A 21,047-nucleotide genomic window follows, 5' to 3' on the forward strand; every position below is an offset into this window, starting at 1 on the left:
ATAATAAAAATTTCAACATGGCCATTAAGAAAATTTAAATAAATAGAGTGTTATTTTTTGTACGATGGTACGGAACCCTTCGTGTGCGAGTCCAATTCGCACTTGTCGTATTTTTGTTTCTAGTTTGATGCAATGCGTTTCTGGTTCACCGGCACAGAAGCGCAGCGGTCGAGGTCAACCTACTACCTACATTTCAGCTTATCGTGTTGAACATGCCCTGCTTTCTTATTAGCTGAGTCAAAACATTGTTTTACATTTAATCAGCTACTTAGATAGATGCATTTTCTTTATTTTTTTATTCAGATACAAGTTACAAATAGGTAGTTACAAGGCATTTGCCGGTTAGATACAAAAAAATCCGGAACCTTTTCTCTGATGTGCTTTTAGCTCTTATTTTTGTGAGGGTTAATCAACCATAATAATATTATGAATATTCGTTTAAATGCAGAATTATTTGAATGAGTTTCCAGAAATAATTTTAAGCTTTTTATGGAACACTATGCCATAATTTGTCTTCTATAACTCACATGATCACATTCATGGTTAGTTAAACTGTTTGAGCGTTCATTACACTACTTTCCAAAACAAAACCGATTAACAGCCGAAATTAATAATCAATCCTTCTATAATCTGTCGATAAGTTAATTAGCAGCGTTGTTCCTACTTGACCAAAATTGTATGGGGCAATAAATATTGTACATCGACTTTTATAAAGGGATGTCGGCTTTGTACTTGGAGCGTTGTCTCTGTCATTCATACCTATATGACGTTTTGTCGGTCTCAACGACGGAGACAACGTTCTACGAAACCGCTAGCTCTTTCTAAAGGTGGATGTACAATATTTCCAACCGGGTACTGTAACAACTTTGCTAAGTAATTTAACGAACTTTTCAAAATTCTCAATCTTCGCTAGGAATTCGTTTTTATTTTAGTATAAAGTGACAAAAAAATAGCCATATTAGAAATTCAATAATTTTATTGTCCTTTCTTCTACAAGTTTTTAATATCACGGTAGGTATTGCTTTAAAATACATAGAAATAAATGAATAGAATTAAGTGTGATGATTAGGTTTCTTAAAAAGGTTTAAAACGTGTCAGTATTAAATAATAATACTATAAATATAGGTATGATAGTAATGTGGGAGTACTAATAATATCTCTAAAAATTAATATCCCATCCAGAGGTCTCGTCAGGAGGTAATTTATCCTTCGGATATTTCTCGAAGTTGGATAGGTCGAGATCGCTTGCGACGGGTTGTATCAAAGGCGCCTTCATCTTGCCCTCCCGAAGACCTTCCCAGTCGAAGCCGAGGAACCATCTGTGTAAAAAAAAGACAAGGTAAATAAATTTTAAAGATACCAAACATTGACACTAACATTCATGTGAGTATTCGCTAAGGCAGACGGAATTAGTCGAGATGATGCTAAAATAAATGATAGAATGATGCTGGCTTCATTGTGTCATATCATCAGAATACATGATATTCTGGTAGAGTCATAACGCAAAAAAACTTGCGAGATATTGTACCTATTTCAACGCAGTTCATTTTCTCTTGCTAGCTCATTTTTTGCGCAATGGTATCGGCGAAGGTAATTATATGACTTTTATAAACTATAAGAATTTAGTTTTGTTGTACGGTGTACCATTCAAACACCGATCAACTAATGAAAACAGATGCGTGTATCTCTGTTGTATACCATGCTAAAGAAGAGAAACTTATTTATATGGTTTATATTCATGCACGCTCATTACGCGGCGGATATGTTTATGGCAAGAGCTTCCTTTTTTATGATAGCCAGTTATCGATGTTCAAAGACTTCGATCCAATAGCAAAGAATTTCACAATAGCATCTTGAAAAATTTGATTTTGATCTTTTTTTTTCACTCAATATAGGTTGGTTAATAATAACAAAGAATTTCAAAATCGAGTCGGTCCACTTTTTATAACTATCGAATATTATTTTTTTCTTATTTATACATACCTAGGTACTTACATGAACTTAGAAAAAAAATGTAGACGTAAAAGACAATCCTACTTAATATTATAAATGCGAATGGATGTATGTATGTCTGTTACTCTTTTACGCAAAAACTACTTGCATGGATTTGACTGAAATTCGGAATGGAGATAGATTAGGTATAGCCTGAATTAACACATAGGCTGCTTTTTATTCCGGAAAATCAATGAGTTCCCACGGGATTTTCGATAAATTTATATCCACGGGAACGAAGTCGCGGGCACCAGCTAGTATGTACATACTTATGATTCTTAATGTCCACAATTCCATTCTTCAGATATCCAAGCCGCTCTGCAGGCACGGTTCGGCAAAGCTTGCGGATGAGGAGCTGCGCAGACTTGGGCACGCGGGGGTGGAAGGTCACAGGCTCGATGCCGCGCAAGATGAGCGTGTACGTCTTCATGTGGTCTCCGCCGGCCGCGCGGAACGGGGGCTTGCCGACCAACAGCTCGTGGATGAACACGCCCAGCGCCCAGCAGTCTACTGCACGGTCGTGGCCCTGATGGAAATACAATTTTACTACAGAACTTTCAACGTATGTACCAAGAGCCTGTAAGCGATTTGGCGGTCGTGCTTGATAAAAGTGGAAAAGTTAACATGCCCAGCGGCCAGCAGTGTACTGCACGGTCGTGGCCCTGATATTATTACAATTTTATTAAATAACTTCCAATCTATGGATCACGAGCCCGTAGGGCTTTTAGGGTATTAATAATATCCAATATTTTATATCATTTTTATATTAACCTTGTTAAGCACAATTTCAGGCGCGACGTATTCAGGCGTACCCGCAAATGTCCAAGTTTTGCTATTCGTTGAAAGCCGTTTCGCAAAACCAAAATCAACCTGAAATAAACACAGATTATGATTTATACGAGTTTAGATATCAAAATATTCGAAAGAATAAATTTTCGCAAGCATTTTCAATAAATATCAATAAAGTTCTCTACGAGGTTCGTTTTCTAACATGTCACATGTTACTAAATAAAGACCATAAACCTACCAATTTGATATATCCTTGTTTATCCAGCATCAAATTCTCCGGCTTCAAGTCCCTGTATATGATATCCTTAGAGTGCAAATACTGAAACGCCTCCACGACGCAAGCAGACATAAAGCGCGCAACGTTTTCTGGAAAGTATCGCTGTTTCTGCAGAATAGTCCATACGTCTCCACCCAACACCGGCTCCATCAAGAAGTAGATGTATTTGTTGTCTTTGAAGGTACGATATAGCCTGTGAAGAATAAGATGATATGGTTCAATGGAATGGAGATCATCTACCTAGGTACTATAATATTGCGGATGAGCAGGTAGGGTCGTAGAGAGTGAATGACAGTAAGAGATTAAAAATAAACTAGTAAACTTTTTATTTTAAATCTCACATTTTATAAAAATGGACTATATTAGAAGTATATTCTAACAATTTATCGTTTTTGATTTTTACAAGAACATAAATGTATCTATATTGGCACCCTGTCTTGCAACTCCACTAATTGGACTCTATCCGGTTCCCCTACCCTATTTAATTATTTTAATCTGAAGGAGTTCAGGTGTTAGTGGGTCTACCATCCTTGCTGCCATTGGAACGCCACTCGAGCAGCGCTTCCTCTAAGTAAGGTAGGAGTAGGTACGACAATAATACGAATCGTCACGGCAGGAGTAACTAGTCCGACTAGTACCGTAGCGCGTAGTTCGTAAACCTTCAGATTTTAGACCGCTACGAAACCGTTGATTTTATACGAACGTACCTACCTGCAAATAAATCTGCTATTGCAAGCCATCATAATGTTTTTCTCGTTGAAAGCATGCTCTTGTTGCTGCTGCTGAACCATGTCAATTTTCTTGAGACATTTGAGAGCGAACGTCAGTGAAGGATCTCGTTTGTAATGTACAAGTTCGACTCGCCCGAATCCACCCACACCCATAGTGCCCACGATCTCTAGGTCCTTTAGCTCCACGAACTCAAACTCTATCACAAAATAATAGATACAAAGGTTTTGTATATACCTACATGATATAAGGTTGTAGGTATAAATAAGATCTTCTGCGGTTTCAGATTGTTTTAAACTATTCGGATATTTTTTTGATTTTGAATAGATACATAGGATTTTAAATTTTAGCTATATAATACATAGGTTATATCGGTGCAATAACTTCAAGTAATAACTTACAGTTCAAGTTATATTTAGATACCTATACATTAAAAGTCCCTCAGTCTTCAAAACTGCTAACAAACTTTCATTAGATATACCATTGGTACTTTATATTTCATGCTGAATGTCTACGGGAATATTTTATCGAGTGCTGAAGAAGTGCACTCTGATAAAATATTATACCTATTACAAATAAGTAAACCCTTACCACTTTTAACCACTGATGCTTTTTTCTGTTGTGATGGTCTTGAGTCAGAGTGCCTCACATTTTTAAGTTCTTCTAAGTTACCTAGCAGCTCAGTGAAATGACTGTAAAGAAACAATAAAGATTTGTTTTACGTGACGTAGAAATCGTCCATAGATTTACGTTTTTGTTTCTGTACCTACCTACCTACTAAGACTAAAATTTTGCGTTCTACGCTTGCATTCCTGTTTTCTATTGAATTCTGTGTTAATTTCAAAAGTAAAATTTTACTGACCAGGTGCGCCATTAAGTTGGGTTAAAAATGTTCTAATGGGATTCGGTATAAACATTAACCCCCATCCCCCGAAATCAATTTCTTTCATTTTAATTTCGCATATTAGAGGCAAACCAACACATCATGGGGTTTTCAGTAAGTAGTAAGTACTGAAAATATGATCGACGTCATCAGTGTTCCCTCGTCAAGCCGAATAATTAATTGGCTGATATTGCATTCGTCTTTTCGAGGTGCATGTAGCTCTTGCGGCGTTGTGGCTGTTATCTGCGATAAGCTTGTAGATATGCATACCTGCGTTCTAGAGTGAGACATTCTACACCTTTATGCAAGGCGGTAACTGTCGCTAGCCTGCGATCCTCGTGCAGCAGCGCCTGTTCGCCGAAGTAGTCTCCTCGGCCGAGAGACCCCACGCGACGCTCGCTTCCATCCTCCTCGCGTTTTGTCACCACCACTTCACCCCCACGGATTATATAGAATTTGTCCCCTCGGTCTCCTTGTCGAACCACCGCTGTTCCCTCCAAAAAGAACTCCTGGTAATGTTAAAATTTTATTAAATTTTAGTTTTAATTTCATTAACCAGATTAGAAACCAATATTTTAACATTGGACCACTCTAAGTCCACAGATATGTATGACTAACTAATGCTTGAGTGCACATTGGCTATCTAGCATGAAATTGAAATGCTCAAAATATGCTTCCGTTCGGACGCCCGCCCTGACCAGCTCCCACCGTCTTGATGGAAGCCTAAAACTCAGACGCTGAGCTGCTGAAAAAGAAGCGATCTTTCAGGCCGCGCGATTCTAGAGGCTTAGGGTCATTGTACGTCCTGCTTTACATATGTAGGTATGTTAAGAATACAAACCCTTTTTAAAAAGTCGGCAATCTTTGTTAATTCTATTGGATGAATGCCTTGGAGAAGGGGTACAGATGACAGGAATCGGACGTTGTCCTCCTGTTCCTGGCGCCCACTGCGCACCATAATTCTTTGAAATATACGTCGTTCCAGTGTCCATACTTTTGCCTCTGTTAAACCTACAAATTAATAATAAAAACTATGTGTATATTTTATTTATAGATAAGTGTTTAGGTAAAAGATAAGCTATTCAATAAAACATTGCTTCTCAAGGTAAATGTGACAATTTGCATGTTCCTGGTATTATAGGTCTATGCATTGGTCTATGGGTCATGCATAATTTATCTACCTGCTTATGATTTGGTAGGTACCTACGAGAAGTTACCTACTTACCTACCTACTAATTTGTTTATTAAAATTGTCTAATAGAGAAGAGGTAGGTACCTATACAAAACTTTAAGAAAAACTTACACCTTATGGAAGCAAATCTTTTCGCTTTATACAAAATTGCGAGTTCGCCAAATGCTTCTCCAGATCCGAAATTTTTGACAACTTGGCCTCCTTTTAGTACTTGAAATTGTCCGTGTGCAGAGACAAATAAGTGGCTTCCACTCTCTCCCTCGCGGATCAAGAGACTACCCGCAGGGAACTCTTGTGGACTCATGGCCTCTACCACTGCGAAAAGACGTTGCTCGTCCATTATGTTAGTCAAGAACTCATTAGCCATGATAGCTTTTTTTATTAGTTCTGCCGACCTGTAAAAATAAATCCTTATAGGCACCTAAGTAGGTACGTTGTTGTAAACCGAAATAAAGGCTATTTACCTATCTGCTCAAGTATATACTTTTCTAAAAAAAGAAAGCGCAAGAACTACTTTTTGTTAGGACTCAATCTCTCCTAATGTAGGTATAGCGAAGAAGCTCGCTCTAACCATGGCAGTCCTAATCGGTTTTAACTTGCGTCGTACCGGAACGCTAGTAGATAACCGTGTAAAAGATATATTTTTGACACGGTTACGGTTGCCCAAAAAAGGAGTGTAATGTTTTCAGGGTTTGTGTACATAATTATGTAAGTTGTTGTTCCACCATAACCCTATAATTTTTTTTTAAATATTCTAATTGGCATGGCAGAGCAATCGTTTTTTTTAATTACTACTTGAAGCCTTCCACACATTCTTCGCTAATTAAGTTTGAATTCAATTATTTAACCCAGTCGGGAATCGAATACACTAGACGATAGCGTAGACCAATGTACCTACCTACTAAGTATATAAATAAGGAGGTATGGACGTTTTTAAACTTACTTTTCATCTTTTACAAATTTTTCATACTGTAAGTCGCCACTAAATCGTCCAATTTCAGGAGGAGCATGTGGAGCAATAATGCCTCGCTTCCTTTGATTTCGCTTATCAGGATCAGTTTGGACCAAATCTGAAATGGTTTTCCGACCAGTACTGCTTTTCCGGTCGTTTAAATATCCTTCGCCTTCGGAGTCTCTGTAACTATGCCGTGATTTTTCACTTTGTATGCTCATGTAACTAGATTTTTTGCTAGATTCTCCTGGGTCAACTGATAATGTGATACTTTTTTTTTTGACTATCGTGACAATTCCATTTGTAATAGTGCCGTCAATCCTGGGTCCATCGGGAATAGTTTCTGGTAATTTCTGTAATATTTATTAGGTGTGAGCAATTTGTCTAAAATAAAATTTGTTGGTAACTAGGTGCTCTAACATTTCTTGATATTCCTATAGGGTTAGCGAAGAAAAAATTGTTTATTATTTACCTTTGTAACCGTAAATTACCTATTAAGTATTTCTTGTAAATAGTCTTATCAGTGCAAGGCTTAATCATTCTTACCATCTTCTTGGCAATTTCATTTTATCATAAAGTAATTTATCAGAATTAAATGATTTGATTTTTACCGATATACAAGCACCTTGTAAAGTTATTTACCCTAACTACTTAGATATTTTAAATATGTATCTAAGTATGTACCTATTTTTTTTAATATGTGTTTAAGTTACAAAGTGCCTAGGTAGGTACCTACCGAACTATTATCTGGGTTAAGCCCTGATGTCCTAAAGTCTAAACGGACGGGCTTAGGACGGGTACAGTAGCTACTACTTAAGTACCTATTGTCCCATTCCGAACGTGTTGGAGCTGTTGTAGCTACCTCCTTGACTTTATTTCATGTATTATCATCATGATCACCATCAAAAACTGATAAGACGTCCAATGCTGGACATAGGTCTCTTGTAAGGACTTCCACACGCCACGGTCTTGCGTCGCTGGACCAGCGGCTCCTTGCGACTCGCCTGATGTCGTCCGTCCACCTAGTGGGAGGTCTTCCAATGCTTTCCGGTGCGAGGTCGCCATTCCAGCACCTTGGGACCCCAACGTCTATCGGTTTTTCGAATTATGTGCCCTGACCATTTCTGATTTGATCACGTAGAGTAACTCGAAGCATAGTTCCCTCCATCGCTCGCTGAGTGATTCTGAGCATTCTTTTGAGGCACGTAATCCTATCCTCCATCAAAGCTTGTTTTGGACGATCATACACTTCCTTCTAGTTTGTTTCGCTGTTGTTGTGTTCCTTTCACAATGTGGCTAATCCAACCCCCTATTTACGGCGCGCGGTTGGTCGGTGATTTCTAGCAGCGCAAGCGTTCATGATTTACTTGAGTGCCTGGTTACGTAGTAGGTACCTACCTAATCTATCTATGTACATTGTACAATGTACATATATTACTTATAAGGTGGTAAGTAGATACCTACAGTTAAAAAAGTGCTACAGATCGTGTTGCAAAAGATGAATATGAGTTGAGCCCACGGTGTGGTTGAGCGGAGTGGCCCGGCCTGACCGACTGGTACTCCATATTCACCTACGACCTTTCTTACCCACTACTGTGCAGCGTTAACTTTTGTTACGCGGGAACTGTGCTTTGTAAGATGCAACTTTTCAAGGGCACTGTAGCTTGTAAAATGTAGGTACCTACCTACCTACTTATGTGACATTGTACCATGCAATGCAACTAGAACTCAGCTTAGCTTATTACCTACTAACATAGACCTAGCCGGCTAAGCATTCATTAGTTCTGGGTATTGTACTACCAAAACGATAAGGGTGAGCCCGCACTACGAATTTTCACCGCTCGATTTGATCCGCAAAATTCTGAGACATACGTACGTACCTACTTACATATGGAAATCGTATGGAGCCCTGCACGCAGTCGTGAAAAAAAATATGTAGCACGAACGGCTTCACACCTACAATTTCCATGTCACAGAATTCTATACGAAAAAATTTTGCAGCGCAGGTAGGGTTCAGCTTTTTCCCTTTCGAAAAAACTATCACTCTCAAGTGATTATTATGGCCAGTAGATTAGGAAGGTAGGTATACCCTAATGAGATTTGAGAATCACACCATGACGCATGACGACGTTGCGATTTCGATTGTCTTTTATTTTTATTACAGAAATATTCTCAGAATTGAGTCATTTCCTGCGTAGGTTTATTCAACAAATAATAATCAAGTTGTGATAATAATAATGCAAATGCAAGAATGATACTTACAGTAATAGTTCCTCTTCTTTCGTCGGTGTTACCTCGATCTTGTGAGCGGGTAGTAAGATTGAACCCTCCTTTCGACGACCATCTGAAGGGCCGACACAACACCATATTGATAGCTTAAAGCAGTCCTAATTTGTACATTACAATAATTATAACCATGAAGAAGCTTGACGCGACGCGAAGCAATCGCGTTATTCAGAAGACTGTTTCAAGCTGCGCACGCGCAGCCCTTATCGCTTCACTAGATAATCTTGCCATGCTGATTGTTTTAATTATTCCGTACTAAAGACGATTGTTTATTATCAAAGAACCTTGCAATCTTATCAGTGTAAATATTATCTTTCCACCAAATCAAAACTATTCACATTATAAAGCAATCATTATTTACCGATACTTCAAACCGTGTCGAATTCACTTACCTATAACATTTTATCGAATCTGACGATTTAGCTACGATCATTTCAGCCTATGTTTTCTAAGGGCCATAGCAAACACGATGCTGTTAGCATCAGCGATAGGCATCAATGCTGCATAGCATTTTGTCGGCCTGGATCGTGATATTGAAAATCGTTAGTTTTGGCGACTTTTTCGATGCCGCATCGCGTTTTACGGCTGTCTTCAATTGATCGCTGTATTTAAAATATGCAATAAAATATAAATCCTAATGTTCTTTTAACTACTTATGCAATAACTTGAATCACAAAAGGTTGCATATTCCTAAATGAAAACACAAATCAATTCATACTATAATTTATTAATAACGTAAATGAGTACACAATGCCAAAGGCTTTAAATGATTTACTTCATTCAACATTTTCCATTTAAAAAAAAATATATATATTTACAATAGTACAGATAAAATCAGCTCTGTATTATCTGATTAAATTTTCATACGAAAAAAAGAAGAAAAAAATCATTTCATTATTTACTTTATCACAAATCTCAAGAGAAAAGTCGCTGTGCACTCGGCTCGAAACATCTGACAATAACACGAAAAGAAAAAATTCGCCCAGCGGCGTTTGGGCTTCCGCGCTATATTAATGTGCATTGATTCTATAAAATGTGCCAAACGGAAGACATCCATTAGGTATAACAAACGTTATAGGTATTTAGGTTTAATAAAAAATTTTAAAACATTAAGTTTTAACATTATACGTACAACATACAGATACGGAAATTGAGCACGGTAATTAGTGTCTAAATACTGGTCTATGCAGGGTCGCGTGACGCTCGCGTTGCGACAGGCAGATCTGCGCACGACAGCCAGCGGACCAACCGCCCACAACAAACGATGGAAACGCTAACTCGAGTTAGCTCGCGGAGCTCCGGTTGATTCTACTCACTATCTTGATCGGACGTACCTATCTCGCCCTTGGTTATGTTTCGGTAACATAATGCCACATCATCAGCTCGAATAAACGAAGCACAAGTCATAAGTGCTTTCGTTAGGAATGCGCTACGTAAATCAATTAAATTTAGATTCGTAGACGTGCCCGTATAATTTACAGTATCGTACATCATGAGTTCGGCGGCACGGCTACGATCCCAACTATAAAGTTACCTGGACACGCGTTAACATTGACCCTGCTAATCTGAGTAAACTACGCTAACTGAAGTGTCGATGAGTGCAATTGACGAACAAGTGATACTTATTATCTCGCTACGTTAACAATATAACCCCTAAGGTCCAAATAAGTCGCACAACATGCGGCAGCGTCGCCGATAACACTATTTACAGCGTGGCGGTCGCGCGCGCGGCTCGACGGCAGCCACGCGCGTTTGTGCACAGCGGTATAGAATGAACGGTTCCGAATTGATTTAACATCTCATAAAAAACGAGAAACAATTGTTGATACAAAATACACAATATTATCCTTAATTTAACGATTATTATATTTATAATACATTGATTTTGATGAATTCTTTTCAAAACCTTATTGTAGCACACTAACCATTTTGTCAGATATGTCATTTAAATTCAGATTTTTCTCCGAGTAACAACAATTTGGCTTAGATTATGAAACACCTAAAATATTAATAATTCATTTCGTATATTCTGATTTATATTTTATATTCCAAGAAAATCACGTAAAAAATGAAACAATAACAAATGTAAAAATCAGCATTGATCTAGAGAGAAGGTAAAATCAAGTAGACGAGGCGATTTTAGGCTGGACAGGGACAGCCAGAGAGCTCGCTTATCTTAAATCTAATCTCGTCCTGCCTCGAGTTTGTTTCAGTGCTTGTCTAAAATGCGCTGCGTCTACTTGGCACAATATAGCAAAATAATAATTGATTACAAAAATGTTTGTGACATTGTCGATTTCAGCAAAATCATCAAAAAATCATCATAAAGAATCATCATAAAGAATCATCATAAAGAATCACATGTACTTCAGTTTATGTACTTAAAAAGAAACTTGCATTACAAAAAGCCTACAAAATCAATAATAAACTAGGAAAACTAATTATCCTAAAATGATACATTCACGCATGAGTATTTTAGCAATAAAGCACAAGTTTTGTTCGAAGCTGCAACATGACTATAGTTACGTATCCTAATAATAAAATTTAACCTAAAATAAAAAGCCAGTGGCACTACTAGGTGAGGGAAATACCAGATCGGCGATCAGAAAATATGACACAAAATAAAACCTTACGAGTTCTAAATCAGATATACGAATGTATCTCGTAACTATCAAGCACCTTTAAACCTATATTGATTGTGCGCAAAAAGACTAGAAATCCTAAAAATTGAAACATATGTTATGTCGCCCGCCCGGTGAATGTATAATTTCAAATATCTTTTGTAAATCAGAGTAACAAGCGAGCCAAACGTTTGCCTATATTTATACAAGTTAAAGCTATTGTAGACGGCACCGCGCTGTCTTACGAATTAACAACGAAGATAATAATATTAACACGGGCAACATGCGGTTATATTGATATGTCATGATGACGGTAAACCACGATACATGAAAATGTACGGGAAAAGAAAACCCTTGAAGACGGATCAGACGAAACAACGAAGGAGCTTGTTTCCTCCGGAACGGCAAAAACATCAAACAACACCATAAGCTGAAGTTGTTTCAGATCTTCTGTAACATATTTGAACACCAAAATATGTATATTCAGGCACCAACTATCTCTATATAACGAAATTAAAATTAAAACGAGCGTAATTACTAATTTGTTTTTGACCAAATTATATCAATAAACTACTCGCAGATTTTTTAAGTTTTTCCTAACTGAAAGACTATTAAATCTAATGAGAAGAAATAAATGACATGCAAAGCGCCGCGAACGTATGAATCGATGGGTTTTGTGCTTTGGTATAAACGTTGAGCGAATTCATAGATGTTACAATATTTTACAATCCTAATGCAAAAGTTAGATCTAAACATTACGATGTCTAAAGGGTTGGACCCGTACACATATTTGTTCCATAAAATGAAGGTATCATAGATAGACAGCAGTGTTAATTAGATACAGTAATTATAGTAGTATTAAAACATAATTACAAGGAGAAATCTCAGTGATATGTAAGAACTCCATGGAGTACTTTTCACTTAAACACTACATCTAAAGCGATATAACTATTTTTTCAATAAAATTACATTATAGAACTAACGACGATAAACAAGTCGATCCACTCTAAAGGACTCCAAAGTAAAATATCCTAAGGAGTCCAATCTATTATAGAAAGTGAACAGTGTGGATAGTATGAAATTTTAAATCTCACCAAAACATTGATAGAATTCGAACGTCAATAAACGTCAAATAACGACATAGTAAAATGAAATTCGAGAGTTTAACAATTTCGACCATCAAAAGGAGTACAATTGTACCTACTTTGAGTAAATGATTGTGACTTTGACTTTAAAATGGAATGGTCAGAATGGATGAATTTAATTAAAGTTAAAATTTAGTACCACCGATTTGAATATCACCAGGTTTCCGTTCTGAGTGCTAGCTGTAAATGTACCTATGGACGAACTTGAGCTAATTATAAAACAAAGCAATTAAGACCCATTTTACTTTGGCGCTAAAGTGTTTCGAATTTCGATGTTCGAATTCCATCAACGTTGGTGAAATGTCAAATCTCATACTAAGGCTACTTGACAGTGTTCAATTCATTGCGTTATGAAAACGGCCATCAATGGTAGAGCTTATTACTCGGACTTTGTCGTTCGCTGGTTTAATGCAATCTTTGCTATCTTCGCGATTGAAATTTGATTCATTTCAGTTTTGATTATTTCTTTCTCAAATTTTCTCAACCTGAATGAATGCGAGGATCGCAGTTTCAATCAACATATCTTACCTACCTTGGGGCTTGATATAGATAATAATTCGATAGCAAAAAATATCAAAATTTTATGTTGCTTTTGCAATCTACGAAAAAATGCGGCAGAAACATCTTGGAACTTTAAGCTTGCGACATTTTTACATGACTGCGTTTTATAAAAATGTCTTTTTAAAATAATCGTTTATTACTGTAGTTTGTAACGTTTGCGTAACATACCTCGTTATGCAACGTAATAGTGCCGAGTAATATTCAATTTAGATTTATGACTACGTGTAAATAACAACCAAATAAATGGCACCAATATCTGTTCGCACCACATTGTAAACGTTATTAAAATATACTACAAAACAGCTACCTATGTACTGAAATTAGATACGAGAATGAGTATTCCATACTAGAATACAAACAACTTTAACTTTAATTTTAGGGTTATACGTATACAATACAGATAAAATAAAAACAGTATCAAAAATAATATTTCACGATGAAAGAAATTTAGATGAAAACAGTTTTACTACACGCTCGATTAATTTCACGTAGTCGTGAAATGGGTCGCGGCATACATCTCTTTAGTAACAGTTCATTAAAAATTGAATTGCAGCGCACTACACACTTGGAAAGCCTATTCATAATGATCAGCAAAATTGAAAGTATGTAGTAAAATGTGTTCGAAATCAATATTTACAATTCACTATGATATGCAAGTGCAAAGCTCACTAAATATCGTTACATGAAAATATTCTATTGTCAATCGTATGAATGTAACAACTACGCTATAATACCGTACATTAATAATATGCAGGTATTAATTTTCACTCACGTGTATTAGTAAAATAGTAACTCTTACAAATATCTAAAAGAACGAATGCGCTTTCCGTTAGCTGCTCGCACTTGTATATATGCATCTCTCACAATTTACATTACCGTTCAACTTAATAAACTATTTCTGTTAGAAATTGTAATGACTTTGGTATTCATAAGTTCCGGGCCCGGGGGCTCGTCGCCGGCCTATCGACTGCTATCCAAGCTCACTTAAACAGTAATCGGCTAGCACTATTATTGATACCTATAATTATTTTTGTACGTTTACAAAGAGAGTTCATTGTCATGTTACGTAAAAATGACGAAGGTAGTTACATATTCGAGTAATAAAATTCTACTTTGTTCCACTGGCTTAGTACGGTGCGAACCTGTTGTATCCGCTTCTGTAGACGGCAGTCTGCAACAACGGACATGATAATGTAATTCTTCTCTATCAATCTAACGGAGATGTCCTACTGATAAATGAACACGTATACAAATATTCTTACCCCGTATCCCGTCACCGGACCTATTCCGTGGCCTAGATACGGATCTGCATACTCCCTGCCGTACCTAAAATAAGAAAATGATATTATCATCTGAAACATGAAGAACAGACGAACAAACTAGCAAACAGAGAGTTGTCGTCTCTCTGTTTGTTAGTTCCTTTCATGATTCTAGGTCAACGGGAAGTACCCTATAGGTTTTCTTGACAGACTCGACAGACAGACGGACAGGTGGACAGACGGACGGACGGACAGACAGACAGACAGACAACAAAGTAATCCTATAAGGGTTCCGTTTTTACTTTTGTGGTACGGAAGGAACCCTTAAAACGAAAATTTCTTGCGGCCAGAAAAACAGACCCTCCAAGAATGCGAGTTAATAAAAACGTGATAATTGTAAAACAGAACTCACGTGGCGGCTAAAGGCGTGAGAGCGGTGGGCGCGGGCTGCGCGCTGACGGCGGCGGCGGCGGCGCGCGCGGCGGCGCCGTAGTTGGCGGCCGCGGCCGCCGCCGCCGCGTGCTGCGCCGTGGTCAGCGGCGACTTGAGCAGCGGGGCAGCCGCCGCCGCCGCTGCGGCCGCCGCCTGCAACCACGCCGATTCCTAATACGACCTCTAATGTATCATTTGCTTGTGCGTATATTTATTTTTGCTCGGTGCACGTTGGCTACTATCACCTGAGGGTCTCACCACTCCAGCAGCCATAGCATCTAAAGCCGGGTCGTGATTGATTGTTTAAATGGTAAATGTCTTCTGCTAATAGACACCTACAAGGAAAACAATGTCCTATGGAACCTCAAGGTCTGTATAAATATTACCAAAAATATCCTCGTTACTTATACCTGGCCTAAAAAAGAAGCTCAAGCTTCTCTAAGGCAGCTATGAAAAGCTCAAATGCATCCGTTCTGATGCTCTAGTGTCTGGATGAATGTCTAGGCTGCTAAAATCAGGCGCTTGAGCTGCTGGAAAGAAGCAATAGCTCAGGCGATAGTAGCCAATGGGCTCGTCTAAATATTTAGTTGTGATTAATTTGTACTTCATGTAAATACGAAGGCCAGTCAATAGAACCGCCCACCAGAGTATTGATATTTTAATCTACACCAAAATATTATAAAACCATTTAAGGCCTGTTTCACAACCGCCCGATGCAACCGCCACATAAACTTTATCTAATGGATAAAGACATTTGTCAGATTCCCAATACACTTTACAATTCTCAATACAAAAACTGTCATAACGTCTTCGTTAAAGTTTATTAGGAGGCGGTGTAACAGGCCTTTAATCTCGTAATGTCTGCTTGAACAAGTGTAAATTAAAAATTTATAACACCCCCGACAAGTGAAGGTTACAGTAACTAGAAAAGACCTGATAACTTTCAAACGGCTGAACCGATTTTCTTGGACTATTCCGCGCCTACGATCCAAAGTACCTATCTGAGTTTTCCAAAACATCATTTTCAAATAAATAATTATGTATCAACGCAACGTCCACCTTGACAGCTTGACATTTGTCAATTGACATAATATTATGAACCTAACGGCCATCTAACCTTCTTTTCTGCAAGAAAACTAGAAAAGAGCTGATAACTTTTAAACGGCTGAACCAATTTTTTTGGATTATAGCTAAGAACACTCTCGATCAAGCCACCTTTCAAACAAAAAAAAAGTAAATTAAAATCGGTTCATTCGTTTAGGCGCTACGATGCCACAGACAGATACACAGACACACAGATACACACGTCAAACTTATAACACCCCTCTTTTTGGGTCGGGGGTTAAAAATAAACTTAACCAAGGTAGTGGGTAGTGGACACTATTTTTATTGATATAGAAAAAGTCTATACGACTATTTTTAATATGGAAAAGAATTATGATTAAAAAATAAAATGGTTTCGAGGAAGGTGACGAGACTCAGAACCATGCACTTCATTGTACCTACATGAACTAAAGAATCACATTTTGTCTGGTTTTAAGGAGTTTTCAAAGTGTATATTTTAGTGGAAATAATTTGAATTAATTTACAAAATCAATCATACAATACACTGGATCATTTGTGGCCTACAGTATGTATTCATTATGTACACAACAGCGATAAAAATAAACAATGAACTGGCCAAGACCGACGACACAGTTCACGACGAAAATCCAATCAGCAGAATTGGACAGATCTATGTAATGAAATCTATGGAATGTTCTTCGGCTCGAGGAACTTATGTTATAGAACTTAAAGGAAGTCTATATCACCTTAGATTGTATCTGAATTTTTTTTGTAGATATAGTTTGACTGATTCAGTGAAAATAATAATAAATTAGCTTTCGATTCGATTTGGAAAGGTCCAGCAGTGGACGCATACGGGCTGATGGAAAGGAATGGAATGGAAAAATTCGATTCGATTATTTATCTATATGTGTATGCACTGTGACATACAACATATCTTTTGATAAGGAATTTTAGCAATTTGTAAAATTTAACGATATTTACAATAAATATCTAATATAGTCGTATTTATGAATAATATGTTAGTAGGTATAAAAATAACGTAGGCACTAAAACTACAATATTTGAACAGTGAGCCCACAAAGGCAAACATTCATTAAAAGTTTAATATCTACAATTAATTGAAATACCTATCGACATGTAGGTACAGCTATTTTAGTATTATGAGTTTAATACAATATTGTGTTAAATTAAATTGATATAGTTTTGACTATGTTATCTAAGGATACGTTTTGGATGATACCTTACCGCGTTTAACTTTTTTAACGACGAACAGTCGATTTATCGAAAGTTATCGGTAAAGCAAAAACCGCTCAAAAAAATCGGTTATAAATAAACCAAAGTAAGACAAAAAAAAATATCACCGAATTTTATATACATTACCATGCAACGTTCTTGTAACACAAACCTACGCGTTAAATTATACATTTTTCTGCAACAAATTATACGTTTAAAAAAATATGAATCGTTAATTTTGATGCAGAAAAGTTATATTAGGTGCAGTAGTCGATGGGCATGCAATACACAATCGAAAATGAATAATGGCTGACACAAACTACGATGAAGTACTTGAGTAGTTCCAATTCACAATTACACCTACTCACTACTAAATACTTGGTGATTGTTAGTTTGTTTATAGAAAGACAAGAAATGTTCAGTGTTGTGGGCTCAATGTTCTACTTGGAGCATGATGTCGATTAGCGTCTCGTAAACTCACAGCTTGCGCATACGCCTAGAACTAAATCACCCACCACAATACTAACAGACAAGGATCAACTGAACAGAAAAGCACCATCGCGTTCATCTGTTATCACAACACATTGTGCACCCTGCGTTACGTGGACGAATCAACGGGACCATACTATAATAATAAAACGGCAACCAAAATCCCAGCACTCACTCCACAATGATTAAAAATGTATCAAACTTTACTAGCATGGTGGAATATGAATTAGAAAGCGATAGGTATGAATAATTTGGTCGCATATCGAGCGCGAGCTCTATCGCGCGACGTTACCTCGGCTGCGGGCTTCGCCGCCTGCAACAACACACGCACGGTCACCAGGCTTGGTATGAGATTTTATATCTCACTAACGTTTGCGTTGATAGAATCCATGCGTCGAAACTCTTCAGCGTTAAAGTAAAATAGAACTTGGCTTGGACACACTGACCGTGTCTTGATATTAACTATTTTGTTTCAAAGCTGTACAGTAGCCGTCAAGAAATATTGTACAGTAGCCGGCAAAAAAACGTTAAGACCCACAAAACGTCACATAGGAATGAGTAACAGAGACAACGCTCTACGAAATCGTATCTCTTTCTAAAGGTCAATGTACATGTTCATCTATCTACAACAAACGTTTCAAGTGGCAAACCTTGCAAAGTTAAAATCGGTGGTACTGAATTTTCGACCTTTAAACATATTTTTACTCTGATATTGTTTTATTTCGACCCTCGATTTCTATCAACGTTGGTGGGATTTTAAATCTCATACATACCACACTGGGCTCAGCGGAACACGGAACCGCTGTTCGCATCACATCTTAACAAATAATTCATTATTTTGTACTTAAACCTTTTGTATTTATTAGTACATAAGTCTTTTTAATGATATGTCAACGTCAATTACCTGGAGTCTGTAGTTGGAGTCAGCTGTAGCAGCTGCAGCTAAGAACGGGTCGTAATATACGCTGCGAATCAAAAAATAACTATGAGTAATACACTATACTAAGGATCTCCCTATACTAATGATCGCAATTCTAGACCTAGTAGTACAAAATAGAAATGTACTAAAAATAGGAACGATATAAGTACTTTAATCCTTTATATACTTTTACATTCAGAGCAGCATTGAATTTTTGGGGAAATTCAAATAATATATTGTGGTTAATCCTGTTGTATCGAATCTTTAAACGAAGTTAAAATGTCAGGTCTTAATATGAAACTATCCCTTTCATAATGGTCCCTGCGGAAAAAGATAGCACTACATACCTGTCATTTTAGTTTAGAGATTGTGTACAACAGAATTAGCAACGTTGCAGCTATTGCACACAATCTCTAAACTAAATTAACAGATTCAAAATCTAGTGCTATTTCTTTCCGTAGCGAGTATTATGAAAGGGATAACAATAAACTTAGGTCCATCATTTCATTTTAGTACCTATAGGTAGAGACTGTGTGCAATAGAATTAGCCACATTAAGTATATAGTGATTAATTTGCAGGGATTTCTTTAAGCCAAAACTTTCTTATCAACTGATTAACTGATTAAAATTCAGAAAACTGCTTATCAACTTATATTTAATTTTCCGTCTTTCACAAGAAACTAGGATTAATTACTGTTACACATTGATACTGATATATCAAACTACGTGACTAATGCAAATAGTGTAAGCTAATGTGCAAAATTTAGTAATAAGGAATTAATTAGTCTTGTATTTAAAAAAAAACTTTACAATAGAAAACTTCAGTATAACTACGACAAAGAAGTAAATTGAAGAGTCACATGCGTCGAAATATTCAAGACAATTTTATTATAAGAAGAAAATTTCTAATAGAGTAAGTTTCATTAACAAGATATGAAAATTCTATCGATAGTTAATTTTAGCAAGTAGGATTCCTTTAAGTAAAATTATCAAAATGTTATTCCTACATAAGCTGTACATCAATATCTACAGGAAGAAGAAAAATAACATTGGACTATTTACTGATTACAAGAAAGGTTACGCATTTTTCGCATATCTATCTAAAATATTCTGATTAAAGCGAATTAAAAAATTGAATATTATTTTATGAAATCAAGGAGAATAAAGGTGAAAAATGCATATCCTAGCATATTAATAACAATGTGGCAAATTCTGACGCACACAATCACTAAACTAAACAGGTCTTGACAGGTCTAAATGTAATTCTAATGCTATCCTTTTTGCATTAAGCATATGAAAAGGATAGGAATTGGCCCTTCATTTTAATTTAGTTTAGAGACTGTGTACAACAGAATTAGCCACAATAATAATTAATTAAAAATAACAATTAAAAATATGTTTAGTACTTATAAAAGTTAAAGGTTAGGTTCGTACCAATCTTATTAGTGGATAAGGACTTGGTCGCTTAATTACGGGATCGCAGGATAGGAAATATACCAAAGGATAAACTTCGCCTCCTGTTTAGATTAACCGAAATATGTATTTATCAAGTATATCAAGAAAGAGATATTTTCACAAAAAAATGTATGACACAAACGACTTAATAACCAACAATATTACACAATAACAATACTATTACAAAACAATAATGTCCTGTAGTAGCACATTTTTAGGATTCCGTACCTCAAAAGTAAATAAGGAGCCCGTATAGGATCACTTTGTTGTCTGTCTGTCCATCTGTCATGTCTGTCAAGAAATCCTATAGGGTACTTCCCGGTCACCTAGAATCATGAAATTAAGCAGGTAGGTAGGCCTTATATCACAGCAAAGGAAAACATTCACATTAACTTGCAGAGTTCTACATAAGTGTTAGGGTACATATATTTTGTACCATGGCACGGAACCCTTTTTGTAGTTGTTCTACTCGTGATAAGCATTGCTGAAGTTTTTTTGAGATTTTCATTTGACTAAAAATCTGCTTATAAAGTGCCAAAGATAGATCAAAATGTGACAGTTTTGGTTCATCATGATCAACCCATCGACGGCACACTACTGAGCACAGATCTCGTCTCAGAACGGCCCAGACCGGATTGGCTGACGTCGCATACCTTTGAGATCATTATGGCGAACTCTCAAGGATTCAGGTTTCCTCACGATGTTTGCATTTCACCATTAGAGCAAGTGATATTTAATTGCTTAAACAATGAAGTCAAAGTTATG

At 36.8% G+C, this 21,047-nt stretch overlaps 2 protein-coding genes across 12 annotated transcripts in view; both read right to left on the minus strand.

Annotated features, from left to right (window-relative positions):
* Positions 1 to 958: 958 nt before the first annotated feature.
* On the minus strand, positions 959 to 9,216 carry LOC123880929 (cGMP-dependent protein kinase 1-like). Of its 2 annotated transcripts, XM_045929338.1 has the most exons (11): positions 9,077 to 9,216; positions 6,806 to 7,167; positions 5,974 to 6,257; positions 5,512 to 5,681; positions 4,941 to 5,179; positions 4,379 to 4,479; positions 3,770 to 3,986; positions 3,020 to 3,251; positions 2,764 to 2,862; positions 2,262 to 2,518; positions 959 to 1,319 (listed from the first exon to the last, which is right to left on the minus strand). In XM_045929338.1, exons 1-11 carry the CDS (start codon positions 9,179 to 9,181, stop codon positions 1,160 to 1,162), a joined length of 2,226 nt encoding a protein of 741 aa, XP_045785294.1. In that variant the 5' UTR covers positions 9,182 to 9,216; the 3' UTR covers positions 959 to 1,159. The 2 variants fall into 2 exon arrangements, with proteins under 2 accessions (XP_045785294.1, XP_045785295.1); XM_045929339.1 differs by lacking the exons at positions 959 to 1,319; positions 2,262 to 2,518 and adding an exon at positions 2,535 to 2,654.
* A 591-nt stretch (positions 9,217 to 9,807) lies between these two features.
* The window catches only part of LOC123880930 (RNA binding protein fox-1 homolog 3), a 58,979-nt gene continuing 47,739 nt past the window's right edge, over positions 9,808 to 21,047 (minus strand). For 3 of the 10 annotated variants that reach the window (XM_045929345.1, XM_045929340.1, XM_045929343.1), the window contains 5 exons: positions 18,813 to 18,873; positions 18,201 to 18,221; positions 15,099 to 15,271; positions 14,690 to 14,753; positions 9,808 to 14,598 (listed from right to left, as the gene is read on the minus strand). In XM_045929345.1, coding sequence (XP_045785301.1) covers positions 14,554 to 14,598; positions 14,690 to 14,753; positions 15,099 to 15,271; positions 18,201 to 18,221; positions 18,813 to 18,873 — 364 coding nt within the window. In that variant the 3' untranslated portion in view covers positions 9,808 to 14,553. Of the gene's footprint in view, positions 14,599 to 14,689; positions 14,754 to 15,098; positions 15,290 to 18,200; positions 18,222 to 18,812; positions 18,874 to 21,047 lie in introns of all 10 variants that reach the window. The other 7 variants (XM_045929342.1, XM_045929346.1, XM_045929341.1 and 4 more) reach the window with 5 other exon arrangements.

This window comes from Maniola jurtina, chromosome 3 (genome assembly GCF_905333055.1).
Source record: "Maniola jurtina chromosome 3, ilManJurt1.1, whole genome shotgun sequence".
NCBI classification, from domain to species: domain Eukaryota; kingdom Metazoa; phylum Arthropoda; class Insecta; order Lepidoptera; family Nymphalidae; genus Maniola; species Maniola jurtina.

What these genes read in the sequence shown, in the direction of transcription:
- LOC123880929 (XM_045929338.1), bottom strand. Translation starts at nt 9,181, where the DNA reads ATGGTGTTGTGTCGGCCCTTCAGATGGTCGTCGAAAGGAGGGTTCAAT. An exon ending in AAAGAAGAGGAACTATTACT is followed by an intron (nt 7,168 to 9,076) that starts GTAAGTATCATT and finishes TAAATATTACAG; the next exon opens with AAATTACCAGAAACTATTCC. An exon ending in AAATTTGTAAAAGATGAAAA is followed by an intron (nt 6,258 to 6,805) that starts GTAAGTTTAAAA and finishes TTATTTTTACAG; the next exon opens with GTCGGCAGAACTAATAAAAA.